Raw genomic sequence first — 19,119 nt, 5'->3', positions numbered from 1 at the left:
ATCAAAACTTGTAATGAATCCTGGAAAAATAACTTGCACTGCATAGCTAGAAATTGGATTTCCTACACTTAGGGCACTAATGATCAGTTGTATACATGGAGTTACTCTGCTGGCCTGTTGTTAGCCTGACTTGAAGTAACAAGCTCGTGTGTGTGTTTTGTAAAATCTGTAAATAGCACATGACCAAATTGAACATATTGTATAGAACTATTTTTATTTTGATGTGGCACTAACCACCTTCATTATTACGGTAAATGTTAAAGCATGTTTTCAGATTCAGTCCTGTATCAACAATGTGTAAGTCATTAACAGTCCTAACTGTGGTGTTTTTCTCCAATGCCTTCCAACTTTCATCGACTAAAGTGAGTATTTCTCTTCCATTTCACCATGCCAGTGGTGACTTGCTGTAAAATAGCATATGCTGTATACATGTTGAAGAATAAATAGTAATTTCCTTCATTCCCATGCTGTGTTTTGTCAAACTCTGCTGTGCTACATTATTATCACCACTTTAGACTCTTTGTTTTGTGGTCTGAAGCTCAAATTACTGATTCCAAAGGCAAAGCACTTGCTTTTGGTTTAGTGTATTTTAGGTCTTGTTTTATAGCACCCAGGAGCCTTAGTGCCCCAAGATCTTACAGCTTTTGGTCTTAAGTTTGAGATAAAATTGGACAAATCTGTAACTTAAGACAGTGACAGCTGTTCGCACGAATGTTCAGTGTCCAAAACACTCTGGTACTTGTGGTCAGGCGCTGGTTTACTCCAAAGCTTTTTCTTGCTCTGAAACAGGGGATGCCTCTCCGGGCTGACCACCCTTCCCTCGTCTCTGGGCTCAAAGTGCAGGCACTCCTCTTTGCAAAAACAGCTTATTGTTTCCAGTAAGTGGAAACACTTTTTACAGTGGTCTCATGAAAAGACAAAAGAACAGTCTCAGCTTAACAGGATAGTCTTTGAAAATTGTACTGGGGTCACTGTGTCTTTGTAGACAGTGTTATCTTCTGCTGGCTCAGTCTGCTTTAATAACCAAATTCAAACGGCTTTCTGATTCCTTATAGAGGAGGATGATAGTTAAAAGCTAAGTTCTGTTGGTGCCAGCTGGAATCCAGTGAGCACAGATAATTCTTTAGGTTTCAAGCTTTCAAATATAGATGCTACCTTCAAAATACACAGACCCTATCTGAAATTCCACTGCATTGTGAATACTCGCTGTTTATATAGACTTTGACTTGTGTAAGTTGATGCTGAAGTGACTCAGAGGAGCTGGACCTGATGATGTAGTGGGTGTGCTGCTGAACTGCAAGCATTTAAATCCCATTGAATGTCCTTTTTAGTGTAGAAGAACCTGTCTTTGCCAAACTAAGGTTTTGCATACCACAAAACCAGCGGCCAGCACCGGCCATTTGCTGTATCAATAATAAATGAGTAATATGAGACTTGTCCCCGTTTCTTGAAACAGAAAAATAATAGGTCATATGATTTAGGATTCCTTGAGATCAAAATACATGCAAGTGTGTTATTTGTTGGAAACAAATACTAGCAAGTTAGTTCTATGTGCTCCCAGCATTATTGACAAACATTTTCCAGGGCAGGAACACCACTGAATCTTTGAACACTGGTTCTGTGTGAACCTCCAGAGCACCGTGTTGATGGGCTTTTTAAAGCCATGTATCTGACTGTCACCGTGAACGATTCCGCTTCTTGTACAATCCTATTCCTGTCTATTATGCCAAATAATCCTGCTATACACCCCCTTTTTCCCTGTCTCTAAGAAGCTGAAGGGGGAAACGACTGTTGATAAGTAGAATTCAGTCTTCAACAAGTTCTTTGTTGGATCTCTCTCTGTGTTGAAGATGAATCTTACTGCTTGTGTCATGGATTTCCACACTGACATCTGAGAGCTCACTCGTATCGCATGTCTTGGGGGCACTCGCATTAGGGTCTTGTGTTCCTTGGAGTTTGCCTTTGAAACTGGATGACCAGTGGGTGACTGGAGTGGCATTCATCCCTACAGGCTCCTGGGGTTATGGGAACAGTCCTAAAGACTTGGGCTCCTAAAAGAGCCCGAGCAATCTTCATCTACCCTGTTTTTATTTCTCCCAGTCTTGCTGTCCAAATTTTCCTGTAGAAGTAGAGCAGTAGGGTTCCCCAAGATCAGCACTTGCTTATCTCAGGTTCAATGGCAGCTGTGGCTATGCTTTCAGTACTTCTGTTTTTCAAGTGTTGCCACTACATGGTAAATGCCAGCCTTGTGAGGTCTGGACTGGCCAAATGTTAAGACCTACTAGGAGCTTCCTCCTAGGCGGTGAAGCACCCTGCCCTGAAATTGGTCTGTTGCAAGCTTCCTTGTGATCTTGGAGCTGGAGTGCTGTGGATCTTGTCTTAACCCTTCTCAATTGAGTAGTGGGAGGTTGCTTGAGTGTGCTTCTGGCGTTAGCATAGCATAAGGCAGCTGATGGCTTGGCTTTTCAATTACAGAAACTATAGAAATATAATGTGAGGTTAGTAATGCACTGCAAGAAAACGTGTTAACCAAAATGCTTATCCTTAACTGTGTAGATCCCGTCATTCTTTAGCTATCAGTCCTTTCACCTAGAGAAGCTAAGAAGGGAGGACTTGTCAATTTAGAATAGACTTGCTTACCAACATCTCAAAGTTGAAACTCAATTTCTTGGTTCCCTACATATTTCCTCTCCAGCCTCCTCGCTGTACTAGGGTCACCTGGGGATAGAAATAGGTAACTCCTATTTTAAAGTGTTAGCCCTGTGAATATATAAACAGAAGCACTTACTTAAGCAGAAATGACTCAAGGTTACCCAGTCTTTATCTCCCACCCCATTTTTAGAAAATAACTGCATACTTTTTGTTTCCTTTTGCTCTTGCCTCACTGAGCTTTTTCATCTCTGCTGTTTTCTGGATTCCTCAGTGTCCTCACATGTTGCTACTTATTTTCTAGTGTGAGAGGCGTGTAAGACTAGTGTCAATCGTGATTGATGCTACCTTATGCTAGGAACACCAGGAAGGATATCGGCTTATGCTGGGAAACCAGTGGGGTTTGGTATGAGAGCAGCTCCTCCTGAATTCAGTGTTCTGTAGCCTCGTCCGAATCAGAGCAAAGAAAATGGTCAGGCAGCTGCAGTCGTATGTCAGATATTTAGACGGGCCTTTATCTTCTTTGTGCCTCGGGCCCTCTCTGCTTTCATATGTGAGTGGCTCAAAGTACTGCTTGTGAGCTACACAACGAGCTGCTCCTTTTTGCTGGCATCCAAGCAATAAAAATAGTTCATACTTGGTTTCCCAAAATATTATTGCAAATAAATAAGGATGAAAGAGGCTGCAGAAAAATATATACCAGTCTGTCAAAACGCTACGAGGCTTATGTTTGTAGGGAGACTACTTTGGAGAAGGCTAATGGTAAGAAAATGAGTTTTTAATCTGATGATAAAATGCAGTACAGCAGTCCTCTGTCACTGTTCCAAGAACACAGCTGATGCACAGAGTATACGTGGTAAACGGCTTAAAGATGGTTGAATTTGCCGAGATGAAGGGAGGTAAAACTGATACAAAGCTGTCTGTCTCTTGCACCTGTCTTGTTTTACTTTTTTACACTTCTAACCATTAACTGTTTCCCTAATCTCTGCTAATTACATCCTTAATTACATTAATATGCATTTTCAAATCTTAGCAGGAGAGCCTAAATTTTATAGTGTTGAAGCAGTGTTTTGAAGAGCCACCATCAAGTTCTAGGGAATCAGAGTACACTGGTCTTCTCTCCTAGACGCAAGGCTAACCTTACGCTGTATTTTAGGGGTAAAGTACAGTAGTAGCTTTATTATGTTGTACTCTACCCTTTGCCTACGCATTAATCTGTGGAGTTTAATGACTTCTTCAAAGCTTTCCTACTGCTTCCCAGAATAAGCTGCATAACTTGGAAAAGGGACATTGGCAGGTCACTTTGGGGCCAAACTTGCACTATAATGCATTGATTAGAAAAAAATACCCTTAAAGTTCTTAAAAACTTGAGCTCAAACTGTGTAGTATGGAACTTGAAAGTAAAAATTACAAGTAAGTGAGGCTTGTCTATTGCTGCTAGTCAGGCAGAGAAAGGCAAAAGCTATCTAAATGCATCTTAATTCGTCACTGCAGTCTTCTGTAGGAAGTGCTGGCTTTGCTGATGATAAAGGGAGCTCTGCTGCGTTCAGAAGGACTGAGCCATAATCCAGAGGGTTCTAGGCTTTAAGAACAAAGTAACCTGAGAGTGTCCCTTCGACGACAGAGCAGCCAGTTATCAAACTTAACATTCTTTCTTCTGTCACTGTTGATCTTAGTCTTGCTTGTATAATGATAGTTAGCGTTCATCCTTTCATTAACTGATGCCTTTTCTTTCTTTCCTTTTCAGCAATACTGGAGTAATCGCTTCCTAAACAATTTTGCAGAAATGTAAGGTTGTTTTGTTGCGTGCATGTGTCTTTAGCAACACATCTACCAAAACTTCTGCATGTATCATGTGTAAAGATTCTTTGCTTTCCCTAAAACAAAACTCATTGTGTTCTCTGTGGAAGAACTGTGTGGTACCATTAGGACTTCATTATACAGATGTACAAACGTGCAATATAGCTTACCGAATTGGAAACTCTCTCCAGAGAAGTTTGGTTTCTGTGCTGCATGGAGAAGAGTTTGTTTCTCCTTGAACAAGAATTGCGGAGCTGTCAGCCAATTTTCCATATTTCTGTATGTAAAATGTCAGTTTATAAAATGTACAATATCAAAATAATGCATGCCTGCGGCTGTAGACAAATCTTTCTCTGTATTGTATCATCCAAACATACTGCTCTGTAACAGCTTATGTACAATGCTACCCTATTTATAAAATTCATCGAAAAGATTACAGATTAATGTTAAACCGTAAGCCTCCACTTCATGACTTTGGATTTTTTATCATGTGTGCAAATGAACCTATTTTGCACTGTAATGTAACTTATTTAAATCTAAGGCAGTAAGACAGATGTTGGTGCAATACAAAATATTGTGATGCATTTATCTAAAAAGAAACACAACTGCATGTATGACCTTTAGTAGTTGTAAATAAGATCAGTTGTCTATTTACATGCTGACAGTAAGAAGCATCACACCTAGTTTCATTTGTATCAGGTAAATAAATTTATTCTACAATACATACGTTGCGTGTTATTTTATGCACTTTGTTTTCCGCAGGTACATGCGTACATACTTCAGTGCTCTCATGTTAATGCCAGGATGACACTTACTAGCACCAACCATTGCAATCTTTCCTCCTAGAACTATGCAGATGCCAGCTGCTCTTCCGGCAGTATTGACCTCCTCGCTGGTGTGATTTCCTCTGTCCAGGGGCTTGTGTGTGTGTGTTTAAGGGACACTGTCACGTACTTTGATCACTCAATTTTTTTAAAATGCTCCATTGTTTGTAAAATCCCTCTGAGAAACTGAAAATAAACATTTCTTTCCCAACTACATCTTTATTTTTTGTCCTTTTCTGTTTTCTAAATTGCCCCAACCTGAAGTAGCTGCTAGTCTCTTCCCCCTTCCGTAGGCAAAAAGGCTTCAAAGTACACACCGCGAGCAGCCTGCTGGGAGTGCTTCTGGCAGTTACGGCTCACGCCGTTCCCCACACCATGGGCAGCAGTCTCTGTTAAGCATGAGGCAAGACTAAAAGCGCTCCAAGGCTAAAGGCTGGATTTTCCAAGTGTCCTGTAATGCTCTGACTGCAGAGCCCATAAACTGAATTTTGTTTGGAGTAAGAGGAGGGGGAGCCTCTCTAAATACGCAACTTCAGCCAACTGTAGTACTGCGTGAGAAATTAAATGTAATGCCTCTTAACCTCCAGCCCGTGATACCAGCACGCTGCTAGCAAACGGTGTTATCCAAATGAGGTGACACATCTGAGACCCTTCAAACACGACAGCGTGAGGTTTAAAAATACTAGGGCTGAATTCCATTGTTCAGCTGAACCGTAAGATGGTGGAGGATGCATTAATACATAGGGCTGAACTGCTCGTGCCTGCTTCCTACTATGGTAGTGTTGTTCTAAGCAAGCTGAGCTCTGCTCCTAACCTCTGGGCTGAGGCTGTCAGAACCAACTTCAGCACTCAGCTGTTATCTACAACTGCAGCGCTTCCCGCCGTCTTATTTATAGCCTGGCTTCAGCACACACCAACAGCACCGTCGCCCACAAACCTTCCCAGCTGGTCTGCTGCAGTCAGTACAGGCGCAGCGAGCACCCGAAGGCAGTGGCAGATGTCCTATTAACGCTTTACACAGACAATTAAAGTCATTTGTCCAGAACGCAGTGCAAGAAACTGCCCCATTAGCACCTCTCCCCCTGTCATAACCTCTAGCCTTGCTTTAATTAGGAACCAATGAGAGGCAAACGAGGCTCACTTCTTTCTCAACAGCAGGCAGCTGAAGTCCGGTTTCCCAGACCTACATGCCCAGGTGTTGTACCAACACAGCTGTGTGAAAGTTACTCCTGCTGCCCAGCTGATCTGGTGTCCCTTTTTTTCAACTTGCAGAAATACATGTCGCCAGCACTGGTACCAAGTGTAAAGATCAGTGACGATACGAAGTCATTATTCAGAGAACGGCTCTCGCTCCATCTGCATTGCTGTCACGACGACTTACATTCCATGGACGGTTTCAGCAGTTCTGCATTCAGACAGCGCCTCGCTGGTGAGCAAACTGCGACCAACCTCTCCACTTATTTTTAAACGTTTTTTTAAATTATGATCTGCAAGGTTCACTTGTAACTAGTCACCCAAATGAACTGCAAGCAGCACTTTGGAGTACAGCCATACGAAGAAAACGTGATGCTCGGGGGGTTGCTAGGGACTTGAGTGCAGGAGTGTGTGGTAAGAGATGCCAAGATAAACAGCTTCATCTTCCCCCTCCTCACTGCAAACCCCTGCTCTAAAGCGTTGCATGGATGAGGCCACTGACAGACACAGAGAAAGAAAGCAGTTCCCCACAGCTTCAATTATTAGGCATTATAGATACATTACATCAAATTCTAAATCCAGAGGGCAGAAAATAGCCCTATTTTTACATTGAGGTGAATTTGCGTACAATTAGAACCCACATACACCCCCAGGAGGGTGGGTGAGAAAGGAGAAAAGCCTCGGGGGGGGGGGGAGAGGAGATGGGAAATTTGCTTTGCAACCTCAGCTAGGAAAAAAGCCACAGGAAAAGTCACAGGACTGTAGAAGACAGATGAGCAATCCACCCTCTGCTCGGTCTGCAGAGCTCTGTGCACCCGACGCATTCTTCTGAAACATTTCACCCCAACAACTGAACCACGTGGAAGTGCAGAGAAGCCTTCGGACATCACTTTAGCAGACTCGGGCTATTTGCCTAATCGGGCCAAGTCCCTGTCGCTTGTGTAAACAGAGACAGCAGGAACTGAACCTGTAAGGATTATCCCCTTACAAGTGAATCTGTAAGAGTTATCCTCTTCCCCTTCCTGGAGCTGCTGGTGGGGAATGTGCAGTGTGCTGGGACCACCTTTGCGTTAGTGCTTTTGGGGCAGTGCCAACTTGCACGTAAGCCAGACACAGGATTTTGCTGACATCACCAACTTCAAGAGAAGAGGTAAAATTTACCGGTCTGGCTCTTCAGGCATGGCAAAGGAAGGGACTTTTAGGCCGATTTTACACATGCAGGTTCAGGAGCCCAAGGAAAGCAGCCGAGAGGCAGGGAGCTTACAGCGCGCGTGGTGTGAGCTGCCCTTCACACGTCACTCAGCCCAAAGGGACGGTCCCTGTCCCTGCAGACCCAGAGAGCAACTATGAACGGTGGCCAGCCTCCAAGAACTGCTTGGTGTGTCCCGTTCGGCCTCTCTTTGAGGCAGAGAGGCTACCATAGTTAACTGAAATAAAGTTCAGAAACAGCCACCAACACCCAAAACCTGCTAAGTCCAGGCTGCTACAAACCTCCTGCTATTTACGCAGGTGGCAGAGTCAATTTTTCCTGCAGAGGCAGGCAAGGAGCACCGCTTTACTGCCAGGGTAAGATAACATCAGTGGCTAACAACAATCAAGCTGCACCCAGCTCATGCCTTCATAACCAAGTCACGCAGCTCCAGCACACCGTGATTGCAAAACACCGAGCGTTTTGATCTTGCGCTTGCTGCTGCCCTGCATGCAGCGAGGCAGGACACCCCAGACAGAAGTCGTAACTTAAAAGAAGTTTCTCCTGTCGCTGCCCTTCGCCGCAACTTAAGCATTAACGCGGACCTTCAGTTTAGGTACGAGACTGACCTGCACCAGGCAAACCATGGACAGGAAAGCTCCCACCACCCCTTAACTCATCAAATGTGTGGCCTTTCCCTTTCCTGGGAGAACAACCTCACCGTCCATAGCCGGGCTGACTCGGGGCTGCCATGCCAGCAACTATTCATGGTGGAGCTCTTCAGCTATCCAGGGATTCCTGCCAAATATCCATCATCTCACCATGCTGCAACCAGCAATTCCGGTCCTGTTTTGCAGCAGCCGCCTTGCTGTGGATACAGTTCACCTCTGGCTATGAGTTACGGGTACCAAATCCTGCACCATTATAAAACCTAAGCCTCTGGTTCGTGGGCACTGCAGCTTCTCGGGACATCCCACCAAAGGGCTTCATACATTCAGCAAACTGATAGCACAAGAACCCAAGCCACAGCCACCCACCCGTGCTCATAAACCAGCCGTCAGGTGCTGGAAGCCTCAGCCCCAACCAGGGAGTACGGACTCATGATGGGCTGCTTTCCAAATCCCACGCTGCTCTTGCTTACAGCTCCCAAACCTCTCGCAGATCAAAAAGAAAACCAGGAGAAAATCACTATAGCATCGACTCAATCTCCAGTCCGTCAGACAAGGCACGCAAACTGCAGGTGGCCTGTCAGAAATCAAGGCCAAGTTTCCAAAGCACCCAGAACCTGCTTTAACAAGTTCTCCACCTCCTAACGTTACAGAACCTCCCCAAGCAGCACCGCCGACATTTCTACCCACATTGTGTCAACCAGATTCTACAATAAAACAGCGCAAAGCTGTATGCGACGTGCCAAAACTAGCCTGAAGAATTAATGTGTGTGCTGCACAGCACCAGATCTACACCAGCACATGTAACTAAACCAGAGAAAGGCAACTGCTGCCTGTGGCTGCCTACCGCAGCGGGGAACAAGGTGCTCATCCCCTTAGTCCGGGTTGAAGGACAGAGCTAATAAAGGTGTTGAAGTGAAATTCAAGCACCTAAAATTGAAGTCCTGAATTCCTTTCTCAAGTTGACGCTGACCCTGGAGCACACAGGCTTCCCAGGACACTTCTCTCTTCTTCTTGGAAATTGCTCTAACTCCTGAAGTCACTTTTCTGTGTCTACTCAGAGCTGCCCTGGTGAGACCAGCTCAGCATTTAGCTCTTACACCTCGTCAGGTTCTACGTGCTCATTAGGGAGGTCTCTACCTAAGCCAGAAGGGCTTTTATCCGACAGATGTACTTTGAAAGACTAACAACATCCGACCTTTCACAAAATGGAGCTGCTGACGCTCTGATCTTAAAGCCTAATGGGATTAAGAGCTCCCCTCACCAGCTGCACAGCAGGCGTTGGTCTTTGAAGTCTTCACCAAGACAGTTCCATCTCCGTGAAAGCCCCCTGGCAGCATCCCACCAAGCTACTTCGTTCCTCTTTCACCTGTTGCTAACAGCCCAGTGGAAAGGCAATCCTCACTGGCTTGGCAATGGGACTAGACCGGGGTTAGGAGCGGGCCGTAGGCTTTCCCCTCCTCTCAGGGCAGGGGAGAGGAACGGCCGAGTCCTGCCTCCGATAGGCAACGCTTCCCTTCGTGCCATGGCTGCACACCCAGCAGCCCAGTGTCCTACCCAAGGAATCCCTGTAGCAAGATGTAAATGTCCCTACACCTATTTAAGACCAGATGATGGATGTTCTTGCTTCCACCATGGAAAGCCTCTGAATTCGTGGCATGGATGGTAAATCATGGCACAAAAGGAAATGAAACGAATCTGTTTCCTAATCACCCTTTTCAGGCAGTAGAGGTGGCAGGAACAAAAGCAGAAATCAAAGCACAGCACAGGAAGGGTTAAACCCCTTTTGCAAAAACTCAAATATTTCCAGGGCTGGAGCGTTACTGGGTGGAAGGTCCTTAAAACTTCTCAGAGCCCAGTATTTCCGTAAGGGGAGCAAACACTTGACAGAATCCTCCAGCCTTATTGAATTGGCCGAGTTTCAGCGTGACATTATCCTCCACAGAACAGACACCGAGAAGTTAGCTGGAGCCACCTCCTTTCCTACCCATTAAAAGCCGTCCTGGTTGAGCTGACGAAATGTTAAAGCCTGTCTCCGTGCCCTGTTCCTCCTCTTGTAACTGCCAGCAGCAACACCAGGATCCAGTAGTCACCCAGGCCAGCTAGAACTTAGGCTAATACAAGAATTATAGGGTTTTTCCAGAGTAACGCCAAAAACTTTCCCCTCATTAGTTAAACAGTTACCTGCATTCCAGGCCACGTGGGACTACCAGATCGACAGCGACAATTCAATCCATACAACCATTGCCTCCACCGCACTTTCACTATGGACCTTTAGCAGGAAAACCAGAAACTGAGATTACACCGCCGCCCCACTCCGTCGCTGGCTAACTAGGACCCCGTCAAGTTTTACAAGGCAAAAAAGCTCCTCGGTCACAGATCACAGCTTTTTACTGGCTTCCCGACAAACATTTATCTCAAGAACCATATGGACAGCAGCTTACACAGACCAGTCTAAGGAAGATGCGTATCCACAGATTGCTGTTCTTGCTCTGCTGATGTCATCACGCTTAAGTTTCCTGGAAAACTACCCAGTATTCCAAGAGGATGAAGCCAAGTTACCAGCTTCAACTCATCAAACCATACTGCACGTCAAGGAATAACACAATATACTATACACTAAACGTTAGGAAAAAAGCAGGAACAACAAGAATTCAGGGAATTTTTAAATAGTTAAATAGTTCGGGGAAAGAGCTGGCATCTTAATGGCCCTTATAGCAAAGCACAGGGCAACGCGTCGCCTCTCCAGCACAGGAACAGGCCCTTTTGTGCTGCCAGAGCAACCCAAGTTCTTGGATCAACTGCCAATGTAAGTAGCTCATTCTGCCAACCATTAAACTCTCCCAGCCCAGGGAGCCCAACTGGGAGATGTTCCAAATCACCGAGCCCCCATTAGCTAAGCAGAGCATGCTGCTGCTGCCTGCCCATCCAGCCACTTCGCTTTAATCGGACTTTTTGTTCTCTGTAAATATTTAAGAAACTTATATCAAGTCCAAGTCTCAGGACATGGGATTTTTCTCCCCCCCCCCCGTTGTCCTCTAGACAAGGCTCACAGCGCTCTGGAACGCACAGCAGACAGCTGAAAAAAAGACAGCTGAAGCGTCCACAGGCAGACGTTCAGAATGCAGGGTCAGTGTTCCCAGCCACGCCACGCTCCGGTCAAACACACGCCTCAGGGCAGGCGCTTCAGTGGATGGCATCTGTCCTTTAAGAAATGGTACGGTCTGTGAAAGGGCAGATGTAGAAAATTCAATCCCTTTTAAAAATCATGTCAGGCACTGTACTGCTCTTGTTAGATCCCCAAACCATCACTCTTTTTGCATGCATCGGTGTTTTGACGGGATGATAAAGGAGGAAAAGGAATCTGATCTCCAAACGTATGAAGTCCTTGGCCCCTCTGGGGAAGCTATTTGAAAGGGAGGCTTTTACAGTGTAAACATCCATCAGTGACCCACCGCAGCGGAGGCTTCCCCTGCACATTCCATACCCAGCATTACACAACCGTTGCAGTTTGCAAAGTAAGCGCAAGGCTCAAGATGGTAAGTGAAAACGTGGATTCTTCCATTTTGTTGTTGTCATCAACAGCAATAGACATGGACTAGCCAAAGGGCTTCACTTAATATATACATTGTTACATTGAAGTGCCCCACACGAATGTTGTACTCTTCCCCGAGCTGTGTTTGCACCAGAATAATACCCCCACCCACCCACTCAGCCCTAGGCATCTCCCTGCCTCCTCTTGGCCGGCATCCAAATGACATCTTAACCAGCCGGCCGGTCCTAGGAAGGCCACAGGAATTGCAGCAGCAGCCCCCCTCTCCCCCTTTCCAGGCCAGCATTCCTCCTGCCCTGTTACCCTTCCCTCCCACATCTGGTTACTGGACCGACACAAACATATTAATTATCACCAAGGCCTTAGGCCACCGCTCCAGCAATTCAACAACAGCTTTGTTCTTGTTCCCGCTTCTCAACGTGCTTAAACCAACCGACCTTTTGCAGGGCTATGAAGTGATGAGATAACGGATTTTTAAAAATAGTAAAGAAAAAAAAAAAAGGCAGCAAAAAGGTTTGCAGAGTTAAAAAGGAAAAGAAGGATGGGAGAGGAGTGGGAATATTTTGGAGGTAGGTTCAGGCATCCATTCACAGGATTATTTCTCAGACTGTCACCCTGGCAATACAGGAATGTAACAGGTAGGAGGATCATTCTTTAGGCCCACACTGGAGCCTTCTGATGAAGGAACTACAGCAAAACCAACTGCAATGTACTTGAGTTTTGCTGGGTACTACATAAAGTTGTATCAATTCACTGATGGGCAGTACTGAATACACATTATCTAGAATACACTACTTTAAACGCTGCCTAAGGCTATTTAGTTTGAAAACTTATACTGAGTTTAAGCCCACCTAAGGTCACTAAATTTGAGACCCCTGGAGACTGCACTAATTTAGATTTGTTTTTTAAAAGATATTTGATTACGGTATATTTGTGTAACTTGAAATTACAATGGCAGACACAGCCTTTGAGATTTCCTTACAGCCGAGATCTAAGCAAGGAAGTAAGGTTTGCTGAATAAGAAATACTCCCTGCTTCTGCCCTGGATCGATCAGTTTCCACATCACTGAGCTCCTGAAAAGCAAGGAGGGAAGAATCGCCACACAAAAACAGGCCTAATGAGGATGACAGTTATTGAAAGGAAAAAAAAAAAAAGCCCTAGTTAATCAGGAATCTCTCTACCATCAGCGGTAACAGAAAAGGAAGAAGCACCTCAATTAGACAGAAAACATTTATATTGGCCAGCAGTCCTCAGTTCCTTCCATTATCTCTGCTTCACAATTCTTGGATTCCCAAGATGCGGAAATCAGAATTAGAAATACCGCCAGTATTTCAGGTGTTATCAGCACACTACAGAATAAAGCATGGGCAAATCTCTTGCTAGGGACCATGCATTATTTAGATAATCCCTAGCCACATCATGAACGTGTGCTGCTTTTAGACTCTGGTAAATAAGACTTTTAGCCCTTAGCCAAGTCTCTGTAAGGTTTGAAGAAGTTCTGTCCCTTTGCATCGCTTCCGTCTTTCCCATCGCAAAGTAGGAAAAATTTAAAACTTACTAATGACACCTGTGATATAAAGTCAAGTATTTCAAGCAAACGCTGGCACTCCACCCTTACCCAGCCCTGGAGACTAGCACTTGCAGATGCGCCGGTGCTGTACAATACAACTGGACGGCAACGGCCTTCTTGCCTCACCTACAAATCACTTCACCCTGGGGAGCGTACATCACGGATTTGACACGGTCTGAACTTCGGTTTTTGGCTTTATGATCTTTTCTTCTCGGGTGCACAGCACACGATTAAGGGACGGAATGAGGTCAGCTGCTTATTATGGGCTAATTGTTCCTGAACTAGAATACCGGTAACCGAATTTGAAAGTACAGGATCTCTGCAAAAACAGAGATCACATTCTAAAATTAGAGCGCTAATGAAGGCTCATTAATAGGCAAGAAGAATCCCTCTAGAATTCTGAAGCTCGTGCTAAATGTATCTATCTATATAATCTCAAATGCTCTCGACATGTATGGCATCTTAAAGTTCCTTACTCACTTACTGTAGAACTATTAGCAAAGACTACACACAAGCTACATAACCCCAATACATCAGGTACTTACAGGTATTGTTTGCAGGATCTGACTGAACTTTTCACTTTCAGTGAGGAGCCAAGTTCAGAAAAACAAAGCAGCGAGGATGCACCTCTATTTTGACAGCTATCTTAAGGTGTTCTTAGGTGTACCTGGACTCGTTTGCTAAAGCTGCACATAAGCACACTGATGTTTTCTTTACAGCACACTCATCTTGAAGCAGTTTTAGTTTCCCGTCTGTTCTAAAAGGAGAGATTATCAGATTATCTACAAACATATTACAGAATGGTTTTAGTAAAGCTGTGGTTCTCTGATTTCCTGTTCTATGTAAACATTTCAGAGAAATGTGTAAGGGCAGTGGTTTCCATCTGCGATTAACGACCTATTTAAAGGAATCATTAGAATAAAATGGCTGAGCAGCTTGCAAAATATACGTCACATACCTCATAACTCTCTCATCAAAATTAAACGCGTCCTTTCTTTAGTTTAATAACATCAAGAACTCCATTCTTTCATCCACAACAGAGGTCTGGAATACAAGTAGAAAGCTAATGAAGCTACCCAACTTTCAGATGCAGAATACAATCTGATGAATGCTCGAGGGCGAGGAGAAAACAAAGCAGGTTTTCTTTTTAAAAAAGAGATGCTTTGAATTCGCTTGTGCATGTGTCTGTCTTTCTGTTATGAAAGACACACGATGAGCTGGAATCTGTTCACTGCATCACATAGCAATGGTATAAACAGATTTTTCATAAAAGAAGAAAAAGATCAGGCCTCTCATCCACCAGAATGCAATTAACAAAATGTTTGCTCTAACTGAAATACAGCCATTTGGTGTATTTGTTTAACGAAAGAGCAGGAACAGCTTATGCCAATTCAATCCCCAAGACAGCAGCACATGCTTTTCTGTTCTTCCCATATAGTCTTCAAATAACCGTAATTCAGTTTGATATTTTGGAAAGTCTAAAGCCCACAAAATTCCAGAGAGAACAGATACCCAGCTGTTTTCTTTTTTTAAATGGATAAACTATTTGACTCCTCCTTTGTAAGATGTGACGTACTGAAATATTTCCAAAATAGACTATAATAGCAGTAATCTGCCTGTTCTCTTTGTTGTGCATTTTTCTAATTGATATAATGCACATCAGACGGAGAGATATTTTACCTTTATCTGATTATACATCTGCAGCTCGGGGGAAGCTTGTTTTCCATATCATGTATTTGTTTCAAGTACCCATTTTTTCTCTGGTACTCAAAACTGTTTTAGCTTTGTAAAAAAAGTCTGTGTGCTCCAGCATACCTGTGGTAACAGAATAAATACAAAAAGGAATCAAATTGCCAATATAAAGATAAAAATGCGTGTTTTAGTAAAGAGTAAGGAAATCGGAACTGTAAGAAAAATAAGAGCAAGAAGTAATTCCTCCTCCCACACATCAAGCCCACAGAACTGAAATGGTTTCTAGATTACACAAAGCAGCTCACCCTTGAAACGCTGATGTGGAGAATTTGTATGTGAAGCAATGCAACTTTGCTTCAAAAGGTGAGGGAAAACACACAAATTCAAACATTACCTGACACAAACATGAAGTATATAAACATGGCAAAACCAAGACAATATGTGTATTTGCATAATTTAACATTTCTACAGCAATGCAAGTGAAGACGCATGAATTCTTTTTATATCATTTTAAATGTCAGTGCTGTATATAGAATGTGAAGTGCTTTGAGTCACCGCTGTAAAACCTTTTAGTAACATACTGAAATAAAACTAAACTGCGTTTAAAAATAAATGCTCATGTACAGACTTTAAGTGATTACAGGGTTTAGTAAGGATTGAGGAAGTGACTGTAATTCTCCAACAGTGGCTCAATTTTGTACACATAGAAATCAGTCAGCTACAGAACTGTCCTGTAAGTCAAAGTTGCCAAGCCTACCAAACTTCTCCTTTACAGCACATGTAATACCTTCTAAAAAGACAAATTAATTCAACAAACACAGCAAGAGCAAAGTGCTGCTTTCAGCCACACCCAAGCAACTCCTCCAGGCTTCAACAGGAATGTGAGCCCAAATGGTAGCATACAAACGAGAGTAAGACCTTTTCCACAAAGCAGTACAAACCACTGTATTTACAGATCGATCAAGCACACTTAGCCCAGGACAGAATTCAGACATTGTTTTCATCATAAACAACAGGCTTATTACACACTTCAGATTCTAATGCTTTTAGTTTTAGCAGGAATTTTTTGAAATGAAAGTTGCAAATAACCTCCAATACAGTTAGTCCCTTACACTTAATAAATAAGAAGCACCAAGAATCTTCATGGCATTGAGATGCACAGAACTATTAAATGGTTTCAGAGTCTATTTATTAAAAAAAAAAAAAAAAGAGAAGTCCTTTGTTACTGCAGAAATCATAGTTTATGTTCTTCAAAGAATGGCCCTAGTGGTATGTTCAAGTGCCAAAACAAGCAGCAGGATGAGAGGCCGTTACTGCATGCCAAACCACTGCTCTTGATCTGCCCACTGAGCTGCTTCACTGTCACTGCCTTCCAAGTCCCCCTCTTCTCCACTTCCCTCCATGTCATCCACATCTTCTTCCTGGGTCGCATCTGTTGGACTTTCCTCTTTTTCCATTTTCTGCATTCCTTCTAGCGACTTCTGATCATTTGGATCCAAACTGAGGAAAGTAAGGAAAAGAAAGTATTGTCCTAAAACTTCTTTTCCCCTTATATTTGTGACGTTATTGTAAAGAAAAAAAACAAAAAAAAAATCTCATCTTGTTGTCTGCACTTCTGTTTAACATCATCAAGAAGTACAATTCGGTAGACGATGCAACTTCACCTCAGGCTGACCCTAACACTGAGTATTAAATCTTTATATAAAACAATTTTTGATCCCCAAGAATGCACTTATCTAAACCTCACACTCGTTCAGAAAACTGCATCAACTCTTCCAGACAATACTAATTATAAAGTAACATGAAAGCAGTAAAAGTTTAAATGACTATGACTAAATATATTACGTGCAAGCAAAAAAAAGCCGATCCATTTAAGCTATATAAGTTTATGGTGGACATAACGTGCTAGATTTAAGGTAAATTTAACTTTGTTGAAATCAAAACATGGTAACATTTAACATGGTAACGCCCTAAAATAACAATTAGGTTATGTTAAATTGAATCACACTATTTAAATATACTTAATAGCTCATTTTTATATAGCACCTTCTAGTCTAAAGGAATGGATCTTAAGGTGCCTGACTATATAATGATTAATAACTATAAATAAATCCATGCCTTAATCCTTTCATTAGTCAAGGAATCGCATGCCTAGTGACATGTTTAGCATTAAAGCAGTCCCTAAATTTTGCACTTCTCAGTTCAAAGCCTTATGACCAACTAATTCATTAACAGCACATCATTTGTATGTTTTTGTTGTTTTAAGGGAGAATGATACAAAGCTACCTCTAATGCACGTCCTAATCAATTAGTGGCTCAACTTTTTACTTAGTCAAGTTGATGATTGGTTCTTAAAAATACACTGCAATCTCAGAGTCTCTGCTTTACCTTAGGGCAATACTGTACTGGTCCATTGCTTCCTGATATTCATTGACAGCTACAAGAAAGTCTCCCAGTATTCGGTGCAGAACACAGTCACTCTGGTTAGCCAGTGCATTCCTCAGCAAAGCAATTCCATCTTCATACTTTTGTTCTCTACCTGTTTATATGCAAAACTACAGTTTTAATTAATAGTTTAGATAAATCTATAAAAAGTCAGAGCGTACACAGAGAGTCATCACAACACAAGACTTTCTTCCTTCAGAACTGTCAGCATGGGGGATAGTAGCGATACGCTTTTTGCAGGATTAACTCTAAACAATGGCTTTTTGTTGCAATAACTGCTACGCTCACGAGTACATATACTTTGAAGTCAAAACATTTTGTTTGCAATTGTTTTAAGTGCTGGTGTAATATCAGTTGCTAGATGCAATTAATTCCTGTGATTTTTCCTTCAGGATAGAACTGATACATCCCTGGGCTGTAACATCACTGTTGCATTCTTCACGTTGATGAGGCTGCAGAACACTCTTCCGTGTAAAACGGTATGCTTTAAATACATTGACATGGGAAAAAAAAAAGGAACTTACTAAGAAGTTCTGCTTTCTTTACCACAGCTTTAATGTAATCAGGTCTTTGCGTTAGCGCTTTGTCCAATAATGTTTTTGCTTTTTCCTGTGTGACTGGGTCTTCGAGACAGACTGTTGCTAACAGAGTGAGCGTCTGTGCATTTGCTCCCAGAGTTTTATACACGTTATTTGCCATAACCATAGCTTCACGGATACTGTTGGATGCTAGGTAACATTCGATGAGACCTGATGATATAAAAAGGAAAACATTTCAGTTTTTGAGTTAGCACTACAGACACTCACCCCTCCTCAATTATTTGCACTTAGTAGCAACTCAGACTCCGAACAACTGACACTCCAATAAGCAAATGCAAATTGCAATTGAGAAAGTGACTATACATTTTAACATATCCATTCTACAGATAATTGACTTCATCATTTTTATTCATAGGCAGGTACTAAAAAAGCCTAAGACTAAGTACACCTAATCTAAGATTTTTGTCCAATTCCAGTACTGAGATATTAATGCTTCACCTGGTCTCTTCACAACTCACTATGTACTTGAAGCTGCTATTGAGATCAACAAGATTTAAATAAATATGACAAAAGTATGACAAAACGAAGCTCCCAGTGGAACTAACCATACAGTTAACGTCATCATCCAGAAGTGATCTGCTCAGAACACCCAAGTAACTTTATATCCAGATTAAACAAAACAAAAAACAAACAAAAAAAGCCCTGTTTGAAAATCATTCTTATAAATACATACATTCTTTAGTATCCCTCATCTGACCTCTTCTACCAGAGCTTTCTAGGTTTTTGGGTAATAATAATTTACTTACTAGAAAGTCAGCAGGAGAAAAGAACTGCTGTCTATTCCCTTGCCTAGTCATCATCATGACACCAACTTTCACACCAAACTAATACTGTAGATGTGAGTAGCTTCACTTCACTCACCTTCATAGCAATCCAGCCTGCAAGGTGCAAGACGTATTGCTTCACGGAAGTGTATAATTGCTTCTTGTACTCGG

The 19,119-nt window shown here is 42.7% G+C and overlaps 1 protein-coding gene across 1 annotated transcript in view; it reads right to left on the bottom strand.

The window, feature by feature from the left end:
* Positions 1–15,308: 15,308 nt before the first annotated feature.
* The window catches only part of ANAPC7 (anaphase promoting complex subunit 7), an 8,690-nt gene continuing 4,879 nt past the window's right edge, over positions 15,309–19,119 (bottom strand). Inside the window, exons 8-11 of the mRNA XM_009321217.1 lie at positions 19,046–19,119; positions 18,110–18,334; positions 17,529–17,679; positions 15,309–16,640 (exon numbers count right to left, since the gene is read on the bottom strand). The exon at positions 19,046–19,119 is cut by the window's right edge and continues 114 nt beyond it. Coding sequence (XP_009319492.1) covers positions 16,451–16,640; positions 17,529–17,679; positions 18,110–18,334; positions 19,046–19,119 — 640 coding nt within the window. The 3' untranslated portion in view covers positions 15,309–16,450. The remainder of the gene's footprint in view (positions 16,641–17,528; positions 17,680–18,109; positions 18,335–19,045) is intronic.

Source organism: Pygoscelis adeliae, unplaced genomic scaffold (assembly GCF_000699105.1).
Source record: "Pygoscelis adeliae isolate BGI_AS28 unplaced genomic scaffold, ASM69910v1 Scaffold93, whole genome shotgun sequence".
Taxonomy (NCBI): domain Eukaryota; kingdom Metazoa; phylum Chordata; class Aves; order Sphenisciformes; family Spheniscidae; genus Pygoscelis; species Pygoscelis adeliae.
Note: the sequence above shows the minus strand (reverse complement) of the source record. Positions and strands in the feature narration are given on the sequence as shown.